Below are 26,648 nucleotides of genomic sequence, written 5' to 3'. Positions count from 1 at the left end.
AAGACATTTATAATGTTACAAAAGATGTCTCTTGTTCAGAATCCTGAACAAAAAATGTATCGGTGTTTCCACAAAAAAAATAAATTAAAGAGCATAACTGTTTTTAACATTGATAATAATAAATAAATTATTCTTGATCAGCAAATCAATAAATTAGAATGGTTTCTGAAGGATCATGTGACACTAAAGACTGGAGTAATGATGCTGAAAATTCAGCTTTGCATCACAGGGAAAAAACTACATTTTAAAATATATTGAAATAGAAACCAGATATTTTAAATTGTAATTATATTTCACAATATTACAGTTTTTACTAGATTTTTAATTACATAAATGCAGCCTTGGTGAGTGTAAGAAACTCCTTTAGAAACATTTAAAAATCTTAAAAACTTTAAACTTTTGAGCTGTAGTGTTAGTATGTGGGATTTTTGCTTAGTAAAAAGTGCTTAAAGTAAAAATTTCCAAGTAAAGCAATAGAATGCTTCTGCACAACAAGTCTGATTTTAATAGTTATTCATTCATTTGGGGCAAAAATTAAGGGATGAGGTGTGTGCCATCTAATAAGAACTGCTTATAGTTGTCTCTGCATATAAACCGGGATGGGAGAAAGTATTTTAACATCAAAACAATGACATGCTTCACCTTTAAGATATTATTCCTTTAGTGGACCACACAAAGAAAAACATCTTAATGAAGGGACTACAAAGTGCAGGCTTTACTATGTTGTGGGGACCAAATGAACCTGCAAGTATAGCAAAAACCTGACACAATGACAACAGTCACTTCTTTAAAGCAGATCTGTCCTCCCTCATGTAGTCTACAATCTCACGAAAATGAACCTTGTGTTGTCTTAGCTGATTTCAAAACTCCTTGAAAGAAATTGTTAGACAATATCCCGTATGAATCGTTTCCTCAGATCTGAAACATTTCCTCCCAGAAACTGCAATCCCTCTGTCTGCCTCTCACAGATCCCTCGATTTGAGTCGAATCCGTCAGACTCACTAGAGTAATGACACCATAGAGTTTCTCCACTTTAGCACGCAGGTCCTGGAAGCAGGTGACGAGTCTGTTGTGAAGGGGTTTGAGCTGCTCTGTGGATTTCTCTCCGTGGATCCGAATCCCCTCATCAAGCAGCGGGATCTGAGACGGAAAGGACATTAAAGCTTTTTGAGCATTCAAAATTTAACACTCAATTGAATTTAAGACTTTGATGCTTTTACAGTACCTGATTTCAATATGACAAAACATACTGTCATCTTTATTTATATAGCGCTTTTAACAATACAGACTGTGTCAAAGCAACAACTATACAGTGTAACGGTATGAATGTATCAAGAGATTTTGCAATAGATATATTTGCAGATATAATGTGTTAAAGGTTAATTTGGCCAACTCTGCATTAGCACATACAGTATATTCACTAGCCGCTTTATTTGGCACACCTCTTCAGCTTCTGCAAATATGTAATCAGCCAATCACATGGCAGCAACTCAATGCATTTAGGCATGCAGACATGGTCAAGACAATTTGCTGAAGTGCAAACTGAGCATCAGAATGGGGAAGAAATGGGATTTAAGTGACTTTGAACGTGGCATGGTTATGGGTGCAAGACAGGCTGGTCTGAGTATTTCAGAAACTGATGATCTACTGGGATTTTAATGCACAACCATCTCTAGGGTTTACAGAGAATGGTCCAAAAAAAAAAAAATGCTGAAAACAAGGGAGTTTATTTCTAGGAATGAGAGAAGAGGACGCAGTGGATACTGACTCCTGAGAAGCAGGTCTGGAGGAGTTTCCGTCGGAGGAGCCTGAGCCGGTGGAGTGTCCAGAGGAGGCGTTTGAGATAGTGGACATCCGTCTGAGAGTGGAGGACATGATGTACGGCATCACCATCGACCCCACGCGACTCTTTTTCTTCTCTGTCAGAGAGCAGGGCTGGAAATACACAAGCACAAACACATTTCTTGTTAAGGCATAACATGGCTCTCATTGACTTCTACTGTAATTCAATTCAAACAGACTAACTCAAAGTCAAGCATTTATAAATGCAAGTTTGGCATTATTTAGTCTCCCTATTAAAGATGAAATATCTAATTTCTGCCCCACCCAGTAAGATTTTTTATTATAGAAAATAATATTTTCATTCAGCAAGGATGCATCAAATTGATAAAAAGTCACAGTAAAGACATTTATAATGTTACAAAAGATGTCTCTTGTTCAGAATCCTGAACAAAAAATGTATCGGTGTTTCCACAAAAAAAATAAATTAAAGAGCATAACTGTTTTTAACATTGATAATAATAAATAAATTATTCTTGATCAGCAAATCAATAAATTAGAATGGTTTCTGAAGGATCATGTGACACTAAAGACTGGAGTAATGATGCTGAAAATTCAGCTTTGCATCACAGGGAAAAAACTACATTTTAAAATATATTGAAATAGAAACCAGATATTTTAAATTGTAATTATATTTCACAATATTACAGTTTTTACTAGATTTTTAATTACATAAATGCAGCCTTGGTGAGTGTAAGAAACTCCTTTAGAAACATTTAAAAATCTTAAAAACTTTAAACTTTTGAGCTGTAGTGTTAGTATGTGGGATTTTTGCTTAGTAAAAAGTGCTTAAAGTAAAAATTTCCAAGTAAAGCAATAGAATGCTTCTGCACAACAAGTCTGATTTTAATAGTTATTCATTCATTTGGGGCAAAAATTAAGGGATGAGGTGTGTGCCATCTAATAAGAACTGCTTATAGTTGTCTCTGCATATAAACCGGGATGGGAGAAAGTATTTTAACATCAAAACAATGACATGCTTCACCTTTAAGATATTATTCCTTTAGTGGACCACACAAAGAAAAACATCTTAATGAAGGGACTACAAAGTGCAGGCTTTACTATGTTGTGGGGACCAAATGAACCTGCAAGTATAGCAAAAACCTGACACAATGACAACAGTCACTTCTTTAAAGCAGATCTGATGTAGTCTACGTAGTCTACAATCTCACGAAAATGAACCTTGTGTTGTCTTAGCTGATTTCAAAACTCCTTTGTTAGACAAGTTAGACAATATCCCGTATGAATCGTTTCCTCAGATCTGAAACATTTCCTCCCAGAAACTGCAATCCCTCTGTCTGCCTCTCACAGATCCCTCGATTTGAGTCGAATCCGTCAGACTCACTAGAGTAATGACACCATAGAGTTTCTCCACTTTAGCACGCAGGTCCTGGAAGCAGGTGACGAGTCTGTTGTGAAGGGGTTTGAGCTGCTCTGTGGATTTCTCTCCGTGGATCCGAATCCCCTCATCAAGCAGCGGGATCTGAGACGGAAAGGACATTAAAGCTTTTTGAGCATTCAAAATTTAACACTCAATTGAATTTAAGACTTTGATGCTTTTACAGTACCTGATTTCAATATGACAAAACATACTGTCATCTTTATTTATATAGCGCTTTTAACAATACAGACTGTGTCAAAGCAACAACTATACAGTGTAACGGTATGAATGTATCAAGAGATTTTGCAATAGATATATTTGCAGATATAATGTGTTAAAGGTTAATTTGGCCAACTCTGCATTAGCACATACAGTATATTCACTAGCCGCTTTATTTGGCACACCTCTTCAGCTTCTGCAAATATGTAATCAGCCAATCACATGGCAGCAACTCAATGCATTTAGGCATGCAGACATGGTCAAGACAATTTGCTGAAGTGCAAACTGAGCATCAGAATGGGGAAGAAATGGGATTTAAGTGACTTTGAACGTGGCATGGTTATGGGTGCAAGACAGGCTGGTCTGAGTATTTCAGAAACTGATGATCTACTGGGATTTTAATGCACAACCATCTCTAGGGTTTACAGAGAATGGTCCAAAAAAGAGAAAATATCCAGTGAGCGGTAGTTCTGTGGGTGAAAATGCCTTGTTGATGTCAGAGGTCAGAGGAGAACATCCCTGGGGTTAACAAAAAAGGGCCAAAAAAAAAAAAAAAGAGAAGATATCCAGCGAGTGGCAGTTCTGTGGGTGAAAATGCCTTGTTGATGCCAGAGGTCAGAGGAGAATGGCCAGACTGGTTTGAGCTGATAAAAAGGCAACACTAACTCAAATAACCAATTGTTACAACCGAGGTATGCAGAAGAGCATCTATGAATGCACAACATGTCGAACCATGAAGCAGATGGGCTACAGCAGCAAAGATCACACCGAGTGCCACTCCTGTAAGCTAAGAACAGGAAACTGAGACTACAATTCAAAATTGGACAACATAAGACTTGAAAAAGGTTGCCTGGTCTCATGAGTCTTGATTTCTGCTGTGATAGTAGGATCAGAATTTGGCTAAACAACATGAAAGCATGGATCCATCCTGCCTTGTATCAATGGTTCAGACTGCTGTTGGTGTAATGGTGTGGGGAATGTTTTCTTGGCACATTTTGAGCCTCTTGGCATTAATTGAGCATCGTTTAAATGCCACAGCCTGAGTATTGTTTCTGAGTATTATGACTACAGTGGACCCATCTTGTGAGGGCTGCTTCCAGCAGGATAACGTGCCATGAAACAAAGTTCAAATCATCTCAAACTGCTTTCTTGAATATGACAATGAGTTCAATATACTGAAATGGCCTCCACAGTCACCAGATCTCAATCCAACAGAGCACCTCTGGGATGTGGCGGAACAGGAGATTCACATCATGGATGTGCAGCCGACAAATCAACAGCAACTGTGTGATGCTATTATATCAATATGAACCAAAATCTCAGAGAAATGTTTTCAGCACCTTGTTGAATCTATGCAACAAAGAATTAAGGCAGTTCTGAAGGCAAAAGGGGGTCCAACCCAGTACTAGCAAGGTTTACCCGATAAAGTGGCTGGTGAGTATGTATGGTTTCAAAGCTAATAGACATTTTGATTTAAATAAAATAAAATAAAAAATACTTTTTGTGATGAATAATCTTTTGCTTTGCATCTCAGATACAAAGAGAACATAATCAAATGAGACAAATTACCTATTATTAAAGTATTTAATTCATTGGTTGTTTAATATACACTACTGTTCAAAAGTTTGGGTCAGTATGATTTTTTTATTTTATTTTTTTTCAGTATTCAGTGGCAGTAAAAAACTGAACATTTCTAAAATGATAAAAACATTTCTAATGATAAGAAAAACTTTCTATTCATAAAACAATTCTGAAAAAAAAAAAAATTATTGAGCAGCAAATCAGCATATTAAAATGATTTCTGAAGGATCATGTGACATTGAAGACTGGCGTAATAATGCTGAAAATTCAGCTTAAATAAATTACATTTTAAAATAGAAAACTGTTATTTTAAAATGTAATAATATATCACAGTATTACTGTTTTTACAGTATCTTTGATATTATATGGCGAGCATAAAAGACTTCTTATAAAAACATTAAAAATCTTACTGACCACAAACTTTTGAACAATAGTGAATAAGCCAGTTTTTTCTATTGTGATACAGTTACCATGGTGTAAAATTTTAGTCATATCTCCTACACCTATGTGGATATATTAAGCATTGTTTAAATGTTTCAACACAATACAGATCTGCAAAAGCGTCACCTGCAATGCGATCAGGTGTTTTAAGACTTCAATGCGTTCCAGGTGGTCGGGGTTATTCTTCATGTAGGCCTCTTTGAAAAACGCCTGAGGGGCGAAACAAAAATCTCAATTAATATCAGCCAGTCCTCCAGCAGACCTAAAGCCTCGATCAATTTTTCATATTTGACCAGGAGAAAAGATACAGAGGAACTGTGGAGCACATCTGACTGATTCAGTCAGTATTATCAGGTGGATAGCTTGATTTGGGCTTGACTTCTTTTGGTTAAATTAATAGAAGCAGCAGAAGAGGAGAAAGTCTAACCTTCTCGTAGTTGGAAAAGCCACCCATGACAGCTGGGTCCACGATTCCATTGAGCATCATGGAGAGGGGGTGCACAGGAAGAGAGCGGTCACACGCCTGCTGCTGCACCAGATTACTCAGCTTCTCATTGGCCAGCTCCATTGTTTCTATGGCGTTGTCCAAAGGGCTGATCTCTTCCTACAAACAAGTAACAACATTCGATGGATTATGATTATAAAATCCAATTATGATCATACACTACCCATTTTTTTAAAAAGAAATTAATACTTTTATTCAGCAAAGATGCATTAAACTGATCAAAAGTAACAGTAAAGACATTTTAATGTTACAAAAGACTTCTATTGTGTGTTTATAGAGCAGCAAATCAGCATATTAGAATGATTTCTGAAGGATCATGTGACACTGAAGACTGGAGTAATGATGCTGAAAATTCAGCTTTGCATCACAGGAATAAATTACATTTTAGAATATATTCATATAGCAAACAGTTATTTTAAATTGTAATAATATTCCACAATATTACTGCTTTTTTCTGTATTTTTGATTAAATAAATAAAAAAAGACCTCAAACTTTTGAAAGTGTACATTTATGAGAAAGACATAAAACAGCATATCTACAGACTTAAATATCATTACATCAGCAGAAATATTACTGAAGAGGCAGAAAAATTCATTACAATTTGATAAAAGATTACAAAGAGAGTAACATGCGCACAATAAGGTACATTTGTGACGAAAGTGAATAGGATTAATTTTGATGTCATGATGTCTTTAAAATCAGTATTTGTGTTCATAGACACATTTGACATTTAACAATAAAAGACGGTTTTCGATTGTTTGGAGAAGGACGAGTAACTCACCACCGACATGGATTTCACTTCAAACCACTTGAGGATTCCCGGGAAGCAGTATGCCGTGATATAGGTGGTCCTTTCGATCCACATGGTCTGTGAGGTCAAAGACAGAGAGCCACATTTACACAGAGGGTTCCAAGAGCTGAAGGATAATCATCTCCATTTATGAATAATTATATAGGGCTGAATTACAGGCTCTAGTGAAACGGTCACAACAACATTCAATTTTATTGGCAATAAAAGCGATATTTCAGTGTTCGCGTGCGTCCACTTTCTTTTAAAAGGGTTATCGAAATCATTATCATCAGGGCTTGACAATTGAGCATTTTTAAAAGACATCGGATATGGATTTTTAAACAATTTCATAGAGACTGCATTTAAAACATTTTAACCTATTAAATATCTTAAAACGGAGCAGAAACTAGAAATACTTATGTTTTTTTTTTTCTTTCATAAAACACAAAAAGACATGTTAGGTAGAAGATATTACAAAGCTTGAATAAAAATAAAAAGTAGAGAGTAATTCTTACTGCCAAGATCCAAAGACGGCCAAAAAAAAAAAAAAGCATCATGAAAGCAACAGTCAATGCAATAGTTGTATGAACTACTTAACTACCTAAAATTTCATTTATTTTAATGACTCTTCCACTTTTAGCAATTTTTTTCAAACAGAGTGTTCAGGTTTGTCATGACTGGGATCTTGCAGGTCACAAACAATTTTGATGAAAACCACCATCCATTCACTAGCGGGGTTTGAGTCTGACACTTTAACCTGAAGCTTGCTTAACAGTTTCGACTGATACATGCTAAAATATGTATAGAATGTCAACAATGCTATAAGAAAAATATCAGCCAATTTAATCTGAAATCAACTTTCATTCACCCTAATTATCCTCATCTGCCTTATCAGTCAACCGTTGCACTTCAGTATTTGTTCAATGTTTGCATGCCTGTATGCGATAACACCAACAATATAAATCATAACTCACAGCAAACTCATTGTCAGGATCTTTTTCTCCTTTCCTGAACGGTCTTGAATATTGGAACTTTTCCACCTCGTTTGTCCTGTAATAACTGAGAAAACAACAGAAGGTCTACAAGAGCATTATTTATAAGAGATGTGAATCGTGACAAGTGTGTGGATTCATACTTGAGGATTTGTTCAGGAAGTTCCTTGTCCTTGAACTGTGAAGGTAAGTTTAGGACAGGCTTCACCATAAAACACTGAATATCTGCGGAGAATTGATTAAGGGTAGAAAACTGTTCACATTTCTGCAATTTGGCCCCAAAAAGCATTCGGATGCAATACTTGTTTAATTTGAAGCACAAACACTACCATTCACAAGTTTGGGGTCAGTAGGTCAACCAAAGCAAGCATTTTAGTACTTGATGCAAAAACTTCACTGCATCATTTTGGACCTTTGGATCTTAAAACAGATTGCAGAAAAAGTGATTTTAAATGTACAGTGGCTATAAAAGAGTAACAACTAAAAATGTCTGAATGTCACTGCATTATATAACAAAATATCAAGACAAGCAGCAACTAAACATTTCTGTGAAATGTTTTGCTTAAAAGTGTTATCCTTTAAAATAAAGGCCATTTGCTTTGATATTCTTTAATCCAACGCAATCACATTCAGACATTTTAAAGGTGTCACAAGTGCTTAAACATTTTTAAATAAAAGTTATACTAATCTATGCATTCTATCCATCATAAATCTAAATATATGTAAATATACAGTACCATTTAAAATTATTGGGTCGGTAAGATTTTTTATGTTTTCTAAAAAGGTCTGTTATGCTCACCAAGGCTGCATTTATTCGACCAATATACAGTAAAAAAAAAAAAAGTAATATTATGAAATATTATTACAATTTGAAATATAGTTGTTTTCTATTTGAATATATTTTAAAATGTAATTTATTCATGTGATGCAAAGCTGAATTTTCAGCATCATTACTCCAGTGTCACATGATCCTTCAGAAATCATTCTAATATGCTGATTTGTTGCTTAACAAACATTTCTTCTTATTATTAATGTTGAAAACAGGTTTGCTGCTTCATATTTTTGTGGAAAAATATGTGAAACAATGCATTTTTTCAGGATTCTTTAATGAATAGAACGTTCAAAAGAACAACATTATTATAAATGTCTTTACTGTCACTTTTGATCAATTTAATGCATCCTTTCTGAATAAAAACATTAATTTCTTAAATATAAATACCAGAAAAAAATACCTGAAACTTTTGAATGTTAATGTAATTAATCGTAAATTTGTACACAAAAAATAAAAAAATTAATAAAAATAATTTCAAATAAAAATAAAATAAAAAAATCTGAATATTCTACTCCGTTTTTTTCTACAATATCAGTATTTTGCTAAAGAGTAAAGGATACGCTGACCGGGTGAGTTACAGATGTTGTCACCAGGGGGCGATGTGATGGTCATCTTCACTGCATTGGGAAACTGAGACATCAGCTTTAAGCTAAAGTCCTCCAGCCACTCATACTCTTTACCACGGTAAATGAACATTTTGTTCTGTTTGGAACAGGCAGAGTAAAAATTGATGAAGACGGTATGAAAGACCACATGATCTGCTGCAACCTTTAACTATAAGCTTCTTCCTCTACTCGAGTGATATCCATGGCTTGATATCTGGCATGCACAACCAATAATAAGCCTTTCATTTCATTAGACTTCTAAGGGGCTCTTGTATCTGTAAAAGTAGCGCCAGGGTTTCCAAACCCCTGACTGTGAAAACAAAAGTAGTATTTTCTTGTTAAAACCCAATTACTCAGAGAGCTCTTTGGGGAGAGCTGTAATCAAAATATCTGTTTTCCATTGGCAATGCTTGACGCTGAAATGCCAAACATCGAGCCGACCCTGCCAGCATGTTTGTGTCACCATTTAATCCATAGTTTACAGATTTTTCACTCCGCATAAACAACAGAAAATTAGACATTTGTGCAACAAATGGAGGAAAAGCTCTCCAAGTTGTCGTTGGAAAATCGTATTCCTCATTCCGGTTTCATTAAAGCCATTAAAAAATTTAAAATTCACTCACCCTGAGGAAGGACGGGAAACCCTGTCCGTAGTATCCCACTGCGAAATATTCAGGCTGGGGTCTCATTGCGTGCATGATGTTCTCATAATACTGCGCCTGCTGTTTCTGTGTACAAAAACAACTGGTATTTGTTCATTTGAATTTGCAGTTGAGGCATGTAAAAGTCAAGCATAAAAGGAAGAGTTCAGTCAAAAATGAAAACACTGTCATCATTTGCTCACCCTCATGTCATTTCAAACCCGTATGACACAAAATGAGACATTTATGTGTATTCACGATGCTCTTATTCATGCAATGAAGGTGAATGAGGTGCTTGTGAACTTCAATGCAATTCCTATGAAGTCATGCAACAGCTTAAAGTGAGGTAAATCTAAATACCCACTAATATCGCCAACATTCAACCATGTCTGATGGTTCCAAAAACTGTTCATTAATTGACAAATGCATAACTTGTTTGAACCCTATTGCACGTAATCCTGCTAACACAAAGGCTTCAGTCAACTTCAATTACTTTTATCTGCCCCCATAGTGCCTTTGATCAAAGCACTTAACCCCTGGTCCTTCACTTGGAAAGGACCAACATTTATGATCCTTTTAGTAGCTTATTTTAAGAGGTCAATAATAATCAAAGTCTTAGTAGTCATTAAAAATTTTCAAATTGTTGAAATTGTTCGTACAACTCTGAAAATAATGCTTTGGACAGCATGTGACACTTTTAATTGTGGCAACCCTGAAGAATTGCAATTATTGGCAATAATTTTGAATGTTCTTGAGATTCTGTGAATCATTTCACCCATTCCTAGGACGCACAATTTTCTAGAACCCTTCTGTGCAAATGTGGCTCTCTGACTTTGACCTCTCAGACCATGTGGCTCTTCTGTTGTTATATATGGCATTGCAACTGTGATTCCTTCACACCAGCTCTCAAATCTGTTTCAATATATGTGAACATAAATAGGAGTTATGCTGGTGACTTTTCAGGGTTTACTTATTAAATACAAGTTGTATGTACTACAGTGTTGCTTTTGATAACTAAAACTATTAAACATATTTTTGTTAATTTAAATAAAGCAGAAATTTTATACCACAATGAAAAATGTACCCTTGAAATTTTTAAAGATTAGAAATGCTGCCTTGACAACTAACTGAAATTAATAATTTTACTAAAATGACTACAAGTGAGATACAAATTAATTTAAGCTATATGAAACAAAAACTAATAAAAATGACAAAAGCACATAACAAAATTACTAACACAAACTAAAATTACAATGAAAACTGAAAATATAAAAAAATATAAGGTCAAATATCAAATAAAATAAAAATACAGATATCAAATAAAATGAAATAAATATTAAAATATTAATAAATACTATAAATAATACTAAAACAACTCTTACTACATGTATGGTTTAATGCTGTGTTTTGTCATTTATGAAGTTTGACAGCTTCCCAATTGACTTTAAATGTATGCAAAATGTGTGCTGCCTGAACATTCTATTAAATATCTAATTTTTGCTCCGTCAATAAAAAATCTAATCAAATCAAACTAATTAGGAATGACATAAGGATGAGTAAATGATGACAGAATACGTGTTTTTAAACATATTTAAAGGGACAGTCCAACCATTTTCTCAGTGGAACATAAAAAAAAGACATTTTGTAGATTGTATGGTGGGAAAATACAATGGAAGTCAATGAGAAAAGAAACTGTTTGGTTACCAACAATCTTCAAAATATCTTATGTTTTATGCAGAAGAATCAACATGATTTTTTAAGCAACACGAGGGTTAGTAAATGACAGAATTTCCATTTTGGGTGAACTATCCTTTTAAGTTACGGTAGTTTTTACTGTACATTTTATGAACCACAGGACATAAAAAAAGTTGAAAGCAGTTGTCCACCCAATTCATCAGCACCAACAGCAAACTTCTCTGATCTAACTGAAGTCAGCTGCCAAGTGAGAACTTCACTGAGCCAAGGGCAGCACTGAGAGGAGAGTGTGTAACTGCTACAGTAGCTGTAATCGCACCAGAGTTTCCTTCCTCCTCTTGCTTGCAAATAGCTATGTTTATTTCCTGTGCAGAGTGACGGCTGCTACCCAGCAGACAGAGTTATGAGTTACCAGCCCAAAACGTGAATAAATATGAAGAGCGTGAATCGAGACGAGCTCAAGGCTTGTCTCGCTAAAATGTTTGTACATCACAGAGCATCTCCTGCTCTGGCAGAAGCTCTGGGAGGTTTGTCTGTGGCGTTACCTTCAGATCACATTAACAAAGAAACAATAGGGAATTCTGACACGTCTGTCTTACCAGCAGTTGACTGAGCTCTATGAAATCAAACATTTGGTTTTCGTGAAGTTTAACAAGCTGTTTGGCCATCTCGATGGCCTTCTCCCACATCTGTGGACAAAAGAGCAAACAAACAAGCTCAGAGTCTGGCTAATGGATGAGAAAACGTGTTGACAGCAACAAAATTGTGTTATTAAATATTCTGTTGTGAGTCTCCTTTATAGTGCTTAAAACCAATATTTTTGTTTGTTTGTTTTTTGAAGAATTTATACTTTTATACAGCAAGGATGCATTAAATTGATCAAAAGTGACAGTAAAGACACTTAGGGTGATGATACATGGGGCAACTTTTTTAAGCAATGTTACTTGGACACTTTCCCATTGAGAATGGGCAACAAATTTCTATCTGGATACTTTAGACCGGTCGTGGGTCCTGTGTCTCACCTTGTTGCCCGCTGACGGCAACATTACACAGCAACATTGCTCAAAAATGTGACCCCTGTGTATCATCACCTTTATAATGTTACAAAACATTTCAATTTAAAATAAATGCTGTTCTTTCAAAACTTTCTATTCATAAAAGAATCCTAAAAAAAGGTTCTTGAGCACCAAATCAGCATCAGGGTTATTATAGTTAGTTAAAACTAAAACCAGTAAAATAAATAAATAAATAATGTATTTTTAAATAAAATAAACATTATCTGAAACAAAATAAAATGTATTTTATTTTTATCTAGTTGCCAAGGCAACACTTCTTATTTTTCCAAAAACCAAAAATTTATAAAAATTGTTCAGAAATGACACAACATAATAAAAACTATAATAGGATCTCAATGACACTAAAATAACAATGATCAGCATATTAGAATGATTTCTGAAAGATCATGTGGCACTGAAGATTGGTGTCATGAATCCTGTCCATGGACTTCCGTTCAATCACCACCAGAGGTCACCCTTCCATTACAGTGACTCACGCACTACACAAACTGTTGCATGTCATCCCGGACTACATATCCCATCAGCCATTGCACTGATTGCACACAGCACTTGTTGCACACAGCTGTCATCAATCACACATTCACTATAAATACACTCACTCAAACAACCATTCTCTGCCGAGTATTGTATGCGCTTATCGCCAGTAGTGATAGCTACTCTACAGAGCCCTCTTTAGCTTCCTAGCCTAGCCTAGTCTTGCCTTGTCTGTTTTCTCGGTTTCTGATCTTTGCCTGTTTTCCTGGATGCATCCCTTTAGTCTCGCCCTTTTGATTCTGTTCGCCGTTCGTTGACCTTCGCTAGCCCTAGGATTATTCTTGTGTCTTGCCCGCCATTTACCTGTTTGCCACTGTTCGACCCTGCCTGTGTTTCTGACCTCCTCTGCTGTTAATAAAGCTTGCACATGGATCCGCACATCTCACGTCTTGTCAGCCCCGTAACAATTGGAGTAATGATGCTGAAAATTCAGCTTTGACATCACAGGAATAAATGACTTAAAATTACTTTCTTATTACCTTCAATTAAAATAGAAAACAGCTTAAAATTCTGATAATATTTAACAATTTTACTCTATTTCATTTAACCAAATAAATGCAGCCTTGGTGAGAATAACAGACTTCTTTCAAAAACATTAAATAATCTTACAAACCCCAAAATTGTGATGGTAGTGTAGTTAAATAGCAACATTTCTGTTCTTTACAGTTGTACTACCCTAAAAACTGTGTGTAAATGGCATGTAAGTGTCTTTAAATTAAACTGAAATTAGATGTACAAGCTAAATACATACTTTGCCCTTGTCCAGATTGCACATTATCTCCTGAAAAAGCCTTTCCTTTAGCTCTTGTTGCGTCCACCCCTGAGTTCCGTCCCATGGGATCAGGTGGGGTGCACACGGCTTGTCGGACCACTAGAAAGAGAATGCAAGATTCAGTCATGCTAATCTCACTGATCTCATAATCACCAAACTATGTTGCAACTTCAAGGAACACGCTGCAAGGGCAACAGGTTTTTCAGCGCAGATATTCAAATGCAAGCAGACTAAGTTAACTTAAAATAATACGATTTTGAGGACTGACAAGCTTAATGTTTGGCTTTTATAAAGATTGGGAGGGTAACAACTGACTTTCATTCGTTTTTCAGATAATCGTAGTACCTGCTTCGTTAAAAAAACAGAACAGAGGTTGTGTCATTTCCAAAATCTACTGACATCCTTGTCAATGGAAAAACTCAATTTCAAATATTTCTGAAGCAAACTGTGAATACATGTAAATGTATACGTGATGTGAAAATGTGAAAGTATTTCTGTCAGACAATTTCATATGTATCATTTGTCGTCATTACATTTTATTATACAGTATGAGTCAAACTTGTGAAATTGGTTCTTATGACTAGACGTGCTGGTTTAATTGTATTAAAAGGTTTAAGGTTGTTTTTATTTGAAAAGAGCTGTTAACTTATTTTAACTTGTTTTTAACTTTTTTTGTATAATATTGTGATAATACCATACGTCATGTTTAAAGCTTTAGAAAATATGATATTGTCACATGCCTACTCATGACCTCAAAACATTTTAATCTAAAGGCTTTGACAGTAATGTTTGTAATTACTAGTATGAATTGCACCTACATATGTTTTTTAACAAAATTTTAAAAAAAAATGTATGGATGATTAGAACAGATAATGAATGAAAAGCAGCTCAAATAATGGATACTTTCAAAAAGCTCAAATATAAGATTGTTTTCATTTGATTTTATTTAAATAAGTTTTAAATGGCCTATTGTTTGGTCACTACATACTTCTGATACTCCCATTTGAGTTATTTCTATTTTGATGACTTCATTAATAAATGGAAAAACAGCTGTAAAGAATAAATGTGTCTTAAATTTTGACTGTCAGTGTATTATAAACTATATCTGCATTATAATGGCCATTAGTCACCCTGCTTCCTAGATGTTCCTAGAAGGCTGGAGTACACTACACGACTGTTAAAATGTGAACAGATAAAACGATAGGCATCACACACTTGCCAACTTTGTAAATAGTCACAGAGGAATAACTGGCCATCATACACTAAATGACCGAGGATCACACACTACCAGACTTTGAAGTCATTCCGATCACAACAAACTCATGCAGAAACGTGCGCCTTGTTGCTAGGAGACGCATGACAAATAAAAACAATATGTGTTCTAAAATCGGTTCAAAATATCAAACATGCTTGATATCCTCCGACTGGATAGATTCATAGTCTGAAGCTAAAAAATCAGAGTCTGGGACTCTCATACACTACACGTTTTTCTATGCAATCTGGCAACTTAAATCTGCAGACTGGCTCTGACTTTCAACAACTAGCGTCAACTTCCCCAGACTATAATTTGGGGCAAAAACCTGAGCAAAAGTCATGTAGAGTATTCCAACCTTAACCTACCCACTATCTATCCCTAGATGTCTCTATCTAACCTTAACCCAAATCTTAATAATAAAAGAGTTCAAACCTCCAACAGTTCGGCATGGAGCAGCAGAGTGTAGGCAGCCTCTGTGTAGTTCTCACAGTCCAGATGTAGATCTCGTAACTTGTACAAATACCTAATGAAAGACCACGAGATGTATAGATGCATGCATCAGATTCATATTTGTGTTATCAACAAGACAATAACTTTTAATAATCTAAAACACTTACCGGATATAAATATCCTCCCTCTTCTTTTCTTTGTAAAAGTTCTGTGGACATGAGAGAGAAGATAGAGATGTGATTTCATAAAAGTCTCAAAACATCTTTTATCCCTTATTGGATCCTTGCTGGTCTTTTCAGCAGGTTGAGCAGATAATAAGGAATATTTATAAATACTGCAGCTGTGTTTGAGTTCACAGGGTCTGCTTCTCACCAGGACGTTGACGGTGCAGCTCATGCGGAGCTCAGGGCTCTCATCATGGGTGATGGTGCGGTAAGCCAACAGGTTCTCCAGCAGACTACTTAAAAGAAGAGCCAATGCCTCACCGGACTGAGACAGATACCGGTGCCGTCGACAGCGCTCCAACAGCCTGGACACAACACACACACACAGCAAAGTACGCAAACTAATTACAGATACCCTAATAAAATATTACTCCAGTAAAAAAGTATTAATAATTACATTTTCATGTTTACTTCAGTAAAAGTATAAAAGCATTTGATTTTTAATGTACTTAAAAAAAAAAATTTATTCTAGTCAGCACTAGTCTGAATAGTCAGCACAAGTTTAGTGCAAATATTCGACTGGATTCATCTGAAAGAAGAAAGTCATATACACCTAGGATGACTTGAGGGTGAGTAATTTATGGGCTAATTTCATTTTTGGGTGAATTAACCCTTTAATATGCATTAATCTGCAAATAAGCAAACCTTTTTATTTTTTACCAAAACACGACACTTCAAAATACTAAAATATCAATTTAAGTCAAAGATAATTCAAATGCGCAAAGAAGAAATATACTATATAGTATTTTAAAAATGAGGAAAATATAAGTGTGTTGAGAGTATAAAAATACAAAGTACGGATGTCACATGGGGCAAAAATGCTAAACCTTTTTAAGAGGAACACAAATGTACTAGTTTTGTAAATTTTTTAAAGTGCTACAGCAGCAGGGAAGATGCACTGGCATTAATTTGCACTATTTTACATTAAATAGCATATAGACAGTGACACAAATGCAAACATGTCCACATTCAAGCAATGGGCATAAACAGCTCGCCCCTTTTACAGCAGATCTAGTTTACAGACAACCGACAGTGATCTTAATATAACTTGAAAACTTACTTTTCTAAGTATAAAGTACATATATTATTTATAATATATGAGTGGCATCACATGGTAAGAGGAGAGGAAAATCTCACGTTTTCTCCAGCAAAATCTTGTATTGTTCATCACCGCGGCCTCCTTCAACTTCCTGGTCTAGTTTTGTGATTAACTCATTCTCAAACTGCAAAGAACATCAATGCTTCATCAAACTTTCTGACCATCATATAGAAGCCTACATAGACAGCATCTTAACAGACATGGACCCTCATCAGTAACTCATGTCACTCATGCACAAAAAGTGAACACTCACAGTTGATTCCAACAGAGACTGGCATTAGCATTAGGGGTGTAACGATAAATAGATATTGAACGATGCATAAAAATAAGTCAAATTGTCATATATAGTACACTTAACTAGTGTGCACCTTTATTTATGATGCATCACTTTTAATTATAAGAAAAAAACTCTCAAAAGAGACGACTGGAGACTTGTTTGACTTATAAAAAGTCTGAGCTGTCATCAAATATTTGATCCGTTTTAACAACTTTATTTTTGAATTTTTTTTTTTTTATATCTATTTATTTTTCTTTAAAAATGTTTTTGCATACGTCCTATTGGGGATACTAGATTTGCACATTTCAGCGAGCACAAAAGACCTTTTTGACTGTTGTCATTGCTTAACTCACTGCACACGCAAATGATGTTGTCATCAGATGACTGATAATCTTGATGACTAAACAACTCGATTTTTATTTTCATTATTTATTTGTCTATATTATTTATAAAACTGAAGTGTATTTGTGTGTGTGTGTGTGTGTGTGTGTTTCCCAATTGTGATACAGGATTTGCTATTTTCAGAGAGTTAAATGTTCATGTTATATTTTGATTGTATTTGTGAGTTGATAATGTAACTGGTGGTACAAAATAAGCACATAACATTGTTATGTGGATGTACTAATTACAGACCCCTGAATCTAATAATATCATAATCGTATTGTGGTTTTGAGGTAACAGAAAATATCATATCGCTGGCTAGGAGCTATCAATATCAGATCAATCAATATCACAACAAATTGTGATGAAACATTCGAATTACACCCCAAGATATCATACTGAATATAAATTATGCACATAGGCATATCATTCATATAAATTAAAAAATAATAGCACACAGTTTAAATTAAGGTATATACAATGTAGCTAATATTAAATAATGAACAACACTATTACAGCATTTAAAGTTGTATAACAACATAAAACAATGCATTATGAACAAACATCCATTAACAATAAGCAATAGCATATTTATAAATTAACATTAGCCTAAAATCTAACTTAAAATATATATATTTTTTAATTCATTTTAGTTCATCAAACCTAAAGCATAAAACTAAGCGATATCCATTTTTTAATTAAATGAATAAATAGATACTTCTGCACTGAATAAAATATAAGATTCATATTTAACCGCATTATGATTGTGCCTATGATGCCTAAATAAGTTGCCTAGGTAGACAACTTCTGCAGGTTTTAAAACAGAACTTCTCAAAATGATGCTGGCACAGAAACAACCCTCACCTTCTGAAAGTTGTGGTTGGTGCTGAAATGGTGTTCGCACTGCATCATGTCAAAGAAGATGGGGATGGTGGCTTTCCTCAGCTCAGGCTCAGGCACTAACGTGGCTTCCAGGATCGGCCCCACCATCGCAGGGATGAACTTCATCTTTTGTTGGCCTGAAAGTGACATAAACACCCAATGACATCACAAAACAGCCAAAATTCCTTCAGAACTTCAAAGAAATTAAGTATGCACTCTGTCTCAGCTTGCAAAGACAAACACTACAGTAGTGATTTCACTCTCCATAAAAGGCAGTTTTAGGACATTCTGTAAAAATTCCTCTTTACATTCGACACTTTTGTAATTGTGGTCACTGTCTTTAACAGATAAGAAGCACAGGAAAAAGCTTTTACCAAGATTGTACCACATATCTCTCAGCTTGAAGCCGATGCTTTTCCGCATGTCTCCGTACCTGTTTACATTTTTAGAAACTCAATTTAAGTTGTCGGCCTTTCAAATAAAATGAACAAAAACCAACACTTGAACTCTAGAAAAACAATGTACCCGCAGGTCTCTAACTCACTTGTTGAGAATCTTGTTGCGCTTCTCGAGCGAGAAAGACTCCAGCTGCAAGGACTTGTGGGTGAGGAAGGCAACAATCAGGTGAAAATAGTTGTTCCAAAGCTATTGAGGAAAAACAACAGGAAATCATCAGGACAAAACTATTTCCTGAGCACAAAATAGACACAAAAATATAAGAATATGGCAAAGATTTAAAAAATTCCGTGAGTCTTTACAGTAATTTCCTGCATTTGATGTCACCATGGTGTTCCAGCAAAGTTTTGGTGTTACCATGGTATTAGGGTATATAGGGTATATAATCAAAGTACTGCACGAACAATGTTTAATACTTATGAACAATAGTGAACTCATTAAAAATAGGATTTATTGAGGGAAACTAGTATTTACGACTTCATTGTTTCGAGAACAGAAATGTCCTTGTTCTATTACTGCAACACAGAGCTAGAAATTCACTTGGATTTTCTGTCAGAAATATTGGCAGATGTTTTGGGTTACATAAGCACAGATGAGTAAGACATAGCCTTGCTTTGATTACTCAGACAATTAGTTTGTACTGATATACTGTAATGCATTTGCTTTTTTAATCGACTGAGGTCTTACGGGTGAAATACTTCCGATGCACAGGGTGTTGAATGAATGGTAACCAAGCAACAGAAAGTTTAGCAGTTGGGTATTTTTCGAAAGCGGTATCTCTTTTCCCAAAAGATCATCACAAATGAGCATCATAAAAACATGTTGTATAAGAGCATGCAACAGAAAGTGTTCATATGCTTCATAGAAATGCCCTAACATTACTCTCCTGGAAAACAATTACATGCACAGAACAATTGCTCACTCAGTGCATGCAGAGACACTCACAGTGCAGATTATCTGTGGTCAAATCACTACTGCAAACCTTACACAAAGAACATTAAAGGTTTTATTGTTTTATTTTAATCTTTGTGGTCTTATTATAATGTTTGACAGGTTTTTGTTTTTTTTTGCACCAAAAACATGACAATTTTCTACAATCTCTCAGACCCTTAGGATTAAAAATGATATAAATTCACTGCTTTCATATTAAATAAGAAACAGCGCTTTGCTGCGCTTACACATGGTGTGGTTGTGGGATTGCTATTAGGTCTCATAGATTACATGGTGTGACAAAATCCATGCTGAAAACCAGATGGTCCAAGGCACGTAATATTTAATGATCTAGAACACATTAAAATGAGCTTTAATTGATTTAATGAATATGATGTTTAATTTCTGGTAGAAACAGAACCATAGGTTTACATTTATGCATTTGGCACACCCTTTTACCTAAAGCGACAATTACTCTTTTATTTACCTCTTTTAACCATTCTGTCAGATGCCATTTTGATCACAACCATACCAACACTCTGGTTTATGGGATATCATTGCTTCTGAAAGATCTATGCTGCCTTCAACAGTCAACCAAATGAAGTATAGGCAGGACTTTGCAGGCAGGATGTTGTGCAAACATTGGATTTGGATGTGTCTTGATGGCTTCCTGCCTCAATTTACTGCCTGTGAAAGCAGCGTTCTTCAAATTAAGGATTCAGCAGTGCTGTTTTTAGGATTGGGATGGAAACACAAGTTCTGATAATTACAGTATGGTTAGTACAATGGACTCCTTTATCTCAGAAGATCAAGGAAAATATTCCTCATGGTACAGCCTTTTAACTACAGACAACTTTCATTCATTTCTTATCCAACACACCAGTACCGTTTTTTAATGGTTCATTAACAATTATTTTAGTAATTTTAAGAAATTTATATTTGGAAAAAAGAAATGCAATTCTTTGCAAATCCAATTTTTAAAAAATCTTACAAAAGGTGTGTTTACACTAATATTTAATGACTTATAAATAGACTTTTTTGGTCTTTATTTCACATTCTAACTGGCTTTAACTGTATATTAAATAACGAAATTAAAACAAAACACATTAATTTATTTTTTAAAAATGCCACTGAGAAAACAGTGTATCTTCAACCCACACTGACGTACGAACAACCAGTCAGTAACTAAATGCACTATTTAAGCCTCACAGTTAGTTCACTATAAATAAATGATTTATAAGAGTCATTACACAAATTACACAGCATGTTTGGGGGCTGTAAGATTTTTAAATGTTTTTGAAAGAAGACTTTTAGCATAAAAGGATGTGTTTATTTGATTAAAAATAAATAAGTAAAATCAGTAATATTCTGAAATATTATTACAATTTCAAATAACTGTTTTCTATTTGAATATATTTTAAAATGCAATTTATTTCTGTAAAGTCAAAGCTGAATTTTCAGCATCATTACTCCAGTCTTCAGAGTCACATGATCCTTCAGAAATAATTCTAATATGCTGATTTGCTGCTCAAGAAACATTTTATTGTTTATATTATCAATGTAATAAAAACAGATTCATATTTTTGTGGAAACTGGGATATGTTTGTTTTCAGGATTCTTTGATAAATAGAAAGTTAAAAAAGAACAGCATTTATTTAAAACAGAAATCTTTTGTAAATTACAAATGCCACTTTCTTATCACATTAATCCATCTTTACTGAATAAAAGTATTAATTTCTCTTACTGACCATAAACTTTTGAACGGTAGAGTAAAAGAACAACTCATAAGTGCTATCAGACAACACTGGCCACCAAACATGTTCCAGTTGGAAAAATGGAACTGGTTCTGATTCAGTTGCAAAATATTTGCAGTGCTTATATTAAAGGAGCAACATTGGTATTCACTGCTGTTTAAGGTATTGTGGCTTGGGCAATATAGAAGCATGACTGTGTTTCCGGCAATATAATCTCGGTCTTGCCTGAAGCGTAATTGTGTACTTGAAACCCCTATGCAGTCCTCGTTAAACTGACCTGCAAGTGGAAGTGTGCGGAGTCCAGGAAGTATCCGTTGAGAACATCTGAGTACTGGTCAATCGCCCGCAGAAAAACTTTCATTTGGTGAAGATTCAAGATCATCCAGTCGGGCGGAAACACGTTGCCCATCAGGTTTTTGAACATGATGAAAGTCTCCATTAGAAAGTCCTAGGTGGGAGACAACAAAAAAACACGGATTCTTGTTGTTACGAGAATGTAAGTGCATGCCGAGGAAAACTACGATTAGATGCAGACCGGCAAATGACATTTGTGCTACACACAGATATGCCTGATCAGGAAAAAACAGATGCTAATTTGAAGCTGCGCTTATCTTGTTCTGCTATTAAACCCTGACTCACTTCGACAGACGACAGGGAACAGAGCCACATGCGTCGCATCAGTCAGCTGTGCAAAAGGTGGATTATTTATAACTTAACTCTCAGAGCACGAAAGGCTCTGCGATGATAGATGGGGCTTGCGGAGAGAGCGGGAGACTTACGATAATGTCCTGTCTGGTTTTGAAGGTGCTGATGTATTGTGCGTAATGCGCGTCTTCCATTTGTTTCAGGATAGCGGTCATGCATGCCAGGTAGTGGCCCTGTGTCCAGAGGAAGAGAAGAAATAATCAATAACTTTACATGTGCTGCCCACTCCGCTGAGAAAACTCATAGCCACGGGCCTGGGCAAAGAAATAAACAAGTTAAGTTCAGTGGTCCAGACTGTTGTTGTTATGAGTTTCAGCAGGTGTGTGTGGGCTTCGGCGCTGTGCGGTCGAAACAACAACAGCTTTGACAGGAAGGTAAGCTGATTTAGCTCTGCTAAATCCTTCTAGAACACTCCATATTGTTGTCTGCCGGTGTCTTACTATGAAGGGAGAGTCCAAACTCAGGTTGATGACCGTACGGTTGACCCTCCGCAAGAGACGGTCCACAATTAACTTCACATGAGCGGATGTGGGACCCTGAAAGCATAAAAAAGGTGAATGAGATGCACTGAAGGATGCTTGAATGCATGGTGGATGAACCCAGAAAGGACTCTCTCTCATAAACAAAACTTAAAATGACCTTATTTTGGAAATTTGCAAGAGATGCTCACGAGTCGCAAGAGTTTGACCTGAAATGTCTGCCTGTCTCAATACAATATCAACCGAAATGTCAACCAATCTTGAATGCACTGTCATATCAACAAGCCAGCGAAATGCATCATGGTTGAAAGATCAGCTTGTCTATATTCATTCAAAAAAGTAATTCACTGTCTCATGTAGCTAGACTTTTCACCAGGAAGTCGCTTTTGCTCACCAAGGAAGCATTTATTTGCAATTTATTTCTGTAAAGTCTAAGCTGAATTTTCAACATCATTACTCCAGTCTTCGGTGTCACATGATCCTTCAGAAATCATTCTAATATGCTGATTTGCTGCTCAAGAAACACTTCTAATTATTGTCAATATTGACTTGTGCTGCTTGTTTGCGGAATATAGTTATTGATTTAATTAATCTTGCACATCCATTTTTATGCCTTGGCAAACTAAAACGTCTGGTTTTCTGCAATTTCTATTCTACATTGTCTTGTTGACAAATCAACAAAATTTGCAACAGCATTATATAGATGGCCAAGAAATAATGTGTTGAAAATGACAAACCAATCATTAATGTCATTTTCCAGTTCCATTTTCCATTTTTTGCTGGAAATTGTATTTTTCTGAAGAAAAAGTACATGGAGATATAAATTAAGAAATAAATAAATGTAAAACACTTATTATAATGCACTTATTAAATATAAATTAAATATAGTCAGTAAGATTTTTTAAGATATATTAACACTTTTGTTCAGCAAGGATGCATTAAATTGATCAAAAGTGACAGAAAAGTAAATAAATGCTGTTTTTTCTATTAATTTAATTCTATTCAATTATTCAGTTTAAGTACATGGAGATATAAATTAAGAAATAAATAAATGTAAAACACTTATTATAATGCACTTATTAAATATAAATTAAATATAGTCAGTAAGATTTTTTAAGATATATTAACACTTTTGTTCAGCAAGGATGCATTAAATTGATCAAAAGTGACAGAAAAGACTTTTACAAAACATTTGTTGTAAATAAATGCTGTTTTTTCCATTAATTTAATTCTATTCAATTATTCAGTTTTGCCATCACAGGAATAAATGACATTTTAGAGTATATTAAAATACAAAATATGTTTGTGTAATAATATTTCAGAACACTACTGTTTTTATTGCATTTTTTAATCAATCAAATGCAGCCTTGATGAGCATAAGAGATTTTTCAAAATATTATAAAAATCTTACCGACCCCTTAATACATTTTTTGCATGTATTACAAAAAAAATTATTTATAGCAAATATTAAAAATGCATAGCTAAAATCAATATGTATCATGCTTTTATGGTGGGGCCAGTGAAAGTGTTCAAAGAGGAAGTAAAAATGACTGGGGCAACACAAAAAAAAATCCTTATTGTTAAGCCATGACTGAATAATTCATTGGGAATGTGTAAACACGTCTCCATTTCCCAGTGGACTGATAAAACCTGTACACCCTGACTCCTGGAAATTGCATAAAGCCAACCAATTAGTTTGGTTCCTGTGGTTTTGCTCATCAGATAGTCTGAGGCTGAGATAAGGTTCCTCATAACTGGCTGAAGTTGCTAGGCATCCTCAACTGCATCAAACTCACCACGTCTTTACAGTCCAGCATGTCCAGGACGGTGCTCAGCAGCTGGACACAAGCCTCAAGATCGGGTTTGTTGGAGTTATCGTCCAGCTGCCCACTCAACTGATCTGTGATCAGAGGCAACAAAACATCTCTGCAGTCTAAAAGCACAAGAGAGTATATGAGAGGTGTGGATGACACACAGCTTTTATTTAGAGTCGATGAGAAAAAATTATATGTTGACCTGAACGACTGTCAAGTCCTACCTGGCTGTTTGAACAGGTTACTCTCAACAATTTTCACCAGACAGCCCAGCTTCTGCCTCACCATCTGAAAATCTGGGATGCTTTCGATGAACTTAGCCAGCTGAACACTGTGTGAGAGAGAAATGTGTTCCACGAAAACGCAAAGAGGAAACTATACAGCATGGTACAGAAACGAAGTCAGAGGGTAATTACGTGAAAAGAAAAGAAAGAACTGACATACATTTTTTAACTCGAGTGTGAACATTTGAAATACAGTACACTCCCTACACTTGTCTTCAAACAGAAGATTTTTACAAGCCAGATGTTAAGCAGTTTACCTAAGATCTACAGCATCAAAGACCTTCTGTAAGTCAGTGATGATGGCAGGAAGACAGCATACAACTTTAAAGCTATAATAAACTGAATTAATCATGTAAGTGATTTCACAAAAATGCAAGCTTCACATTTCTGTTTTTTAACCATCAGGAACACTGGTGCAATTTATTTGTAATTATAAGTGCCTTACTGTAACCATGATTTATTTTTTTCTTATTATGGTAAACAACAGTATGCCACAAATTTGTTTCTAACCAATCCGGTGGTGATGCAAAGGCTAGATATTTTCATAGCAATGTGAAATACATCATTCACTTTACCTGAGCTCTACAGCGTCAAAGACCTTCTGCAAGTCATTGATGATGGTGGGAAGATATTTCAAGATTGCTCCCTGTAAGATAAACAGAGAAAGTTCACTACATATATAATGAAAACAATAATATTGTGAAATATTATTACAATTTAAAACAAATGTTTTCTATTTGAATATATTTTAAAATGTAATTTATTCTTGTGATGCAAAGCTGAATTTTCAGCATCATTACTCCAGGCTTCAGTGTCACATGATCCTTCAGAAATCATTCTAATTTACTGATTTGCTGCTCAAGAGACAATTCTGATTATTAATGTTGAAAACTGCTTAATATTTTTTGTTGAAAATGTGATATATTTAGTTTTTCAGGATTCACTGATGAATAGAAAGCACAAAAGAACATCATTTATTTGAAATAGATATCTAAATATTTTTAATATCGCTTTTGATTAATTTAATGCATCTTTGCTGAATAAAAGCATTATGTACTTTAAAAATAAAAAACAAACTTTTCAACATTAGTGTAAATCTTTTACAAACCTCTGTGTTCACAAATGGTATCGGTAAACATTGCTTCTAAACGTTTATTGTATATCCATGTAAAAAAAAACCTGCCTTTATCTTAACTCCTTCATCCAGAGGTCTGTCCATCAGAATGCTGATAGAAAGAAATAAGGTCCGAATGGAGTCGAGAAACTGCCCTCCATCTTCACTTTTCCCATAAAACCTGACAAACAACAGAAAAAAAATGTAAAGAACATTTGAGTGGAAACATCAGCACAATGATTTTAGGGTGTTGTGGATGGATGCCAGGGCGTTAAAAATCATTTCATAACAGTGTGAGATGAGCTAGGCATTTATTCAACTCCATTACCCTATCTATCGATCTATCTATCTATCTATCCATCTATCTATAAACATGCTGCATATGGATGCATGTCATCTTATAATGCATTAAAACAAGCTGCTTTCTAGAAAGGTTTAGAGATTCAAAAATTTATTTGAACCAATGCTCTTGATTTAATTGCCTTTGCTGAGATTCAGATGGAGGTCCAACTGCCCCATGTGTTTGTGCAGAGATAGAAGCAAGTGATTTCTAAAGTGTATTTTTTTTTTTTTTTTGCTGTTGCTTTTTCATTTTTGCATTGTCAGATCAAGGACAAGTTCAATCAAGCCCTCTTGAAGG

The 26,648-nt window shown here is 35.0% G+C and overlaps 1 protein-coding gene across 2 annotated transcripts in view; it reads right to left on the bottom strand.

Annotated features, from left to right (window-relative positions):
- dock5 (dedicator of cytokinesis 5) overlaps positions 1–26,648 on the bottom strand; it is a 67,603-nt gene that overhangs the window by 9,911 nt on the left and 31,044 nt on the right. For both annotated transcript variants that reach the window (XR_001636990.1, XM_016520441.1), the window contains exons 23-47: positions 26,078–26,189; positions 25,470–25,540; positions 24,835–24,941; positions 24,593–24,729; positions 22,758–22,853; positions 22,392–22,490; positions 21,890–22,060; positions 19,017–19,117; positions 18,847–18,905; positions 18,455–18,609; positions 16,971–17,056; positions 15,982–16,138; positions 15,777–15,817; positions 15,592–15,682; positions 13,884–14,003; positions 12,122–12,211; positions 9,810–9,914; positions 9,142–9,283; positions 7,893–7,974; positions 7,732–7,816; positions 6,749–6,835; positions 5,889–6,065; positions 5,588–5,671; positions 3,185–3,322; positions 1,769–1,935 (exon numbers count right to left, since the gene is read on the bottom strand). Coding sequence is in view for 1 of the 2 variants with exons in the window: in XM_016520441.1 (XP_016375927.1) it covers positions 1,769–1,935; positions 3,185–3,322; positions 5,588–5,671; positions 5,889–6,065; positions 6,749–6,835; positions 7,732–7,816; positions 7,893–7,974; positions 9,142–9,283; positions 9,810–9,914; positions 12,122–12,211; positions 13,884–14,003; positions 15,592–15,682; positions 15,777–15,817; positions 15,982–16,138; positions 16,971–17,056; positions 18,455–18,609; positions 18,847–18,905; positions 19,017–19,117; positions 21,890–22,060; positions 22,392–22,490; positions 22,758–22,853; positions 24,593–24,729; positions 24,835–24,941; positions 25,470–25,540; positions 26,078–26,189 (2,760 nt within the window). In the remaining variant the exon portion in view is untranslated. The remainder of the gene's footprint in view (positions 1–1,768; positions 1,936–3,184; positions 3,323–5,587; positions 5,672–5,888; positions 6,066–6,748; positions 6,836–7,731; positions 7,817–7,892; positions 7,975–9,141; positions 9,284–9,809; positions 9,915–12,121; positions 12,212–13,883; positions 14,004–15,591; positions 15,683–15,776; positions 15,818–15,981; positions 16,139–16,970; positions 17,057–18,454; positions 18,610–18,846; positions 18,906–19,016; positions 19,118–21,889; positions 22,061–22,391; positions 22,491–22,757; positions 22,854–24,592; positions 24,730–24,834; positions 24,942–25,469; positions 25,541–26,077; positions 26,190–26,648) is intronic.

The sequence above is a fragment of the Sinocyclocheilus rhinocerous genome, unplaced genomic scaffold, assembly GCF_001515625.1.
Source record: "Sinocyclocheilus rhinocerous isolate Xijiao unplaced genomic scaffold, SAMN03320098_v1.1 scaffold990, whole genome shotgun sequence".
Classification (NCBI taxonomy): Eukaryota; Metazoa; Chordata; class Actinopteri; order Cypriniformes; family Cyprinidae; genus Sinocyclocheilus; species Sinocyclocheilus rhinocerous.
The sequence above is the reverse complement of the archived record's forward strand: the minus strand, read 5'-3'. Positions and strand labels throughout refer to the sequence as shown.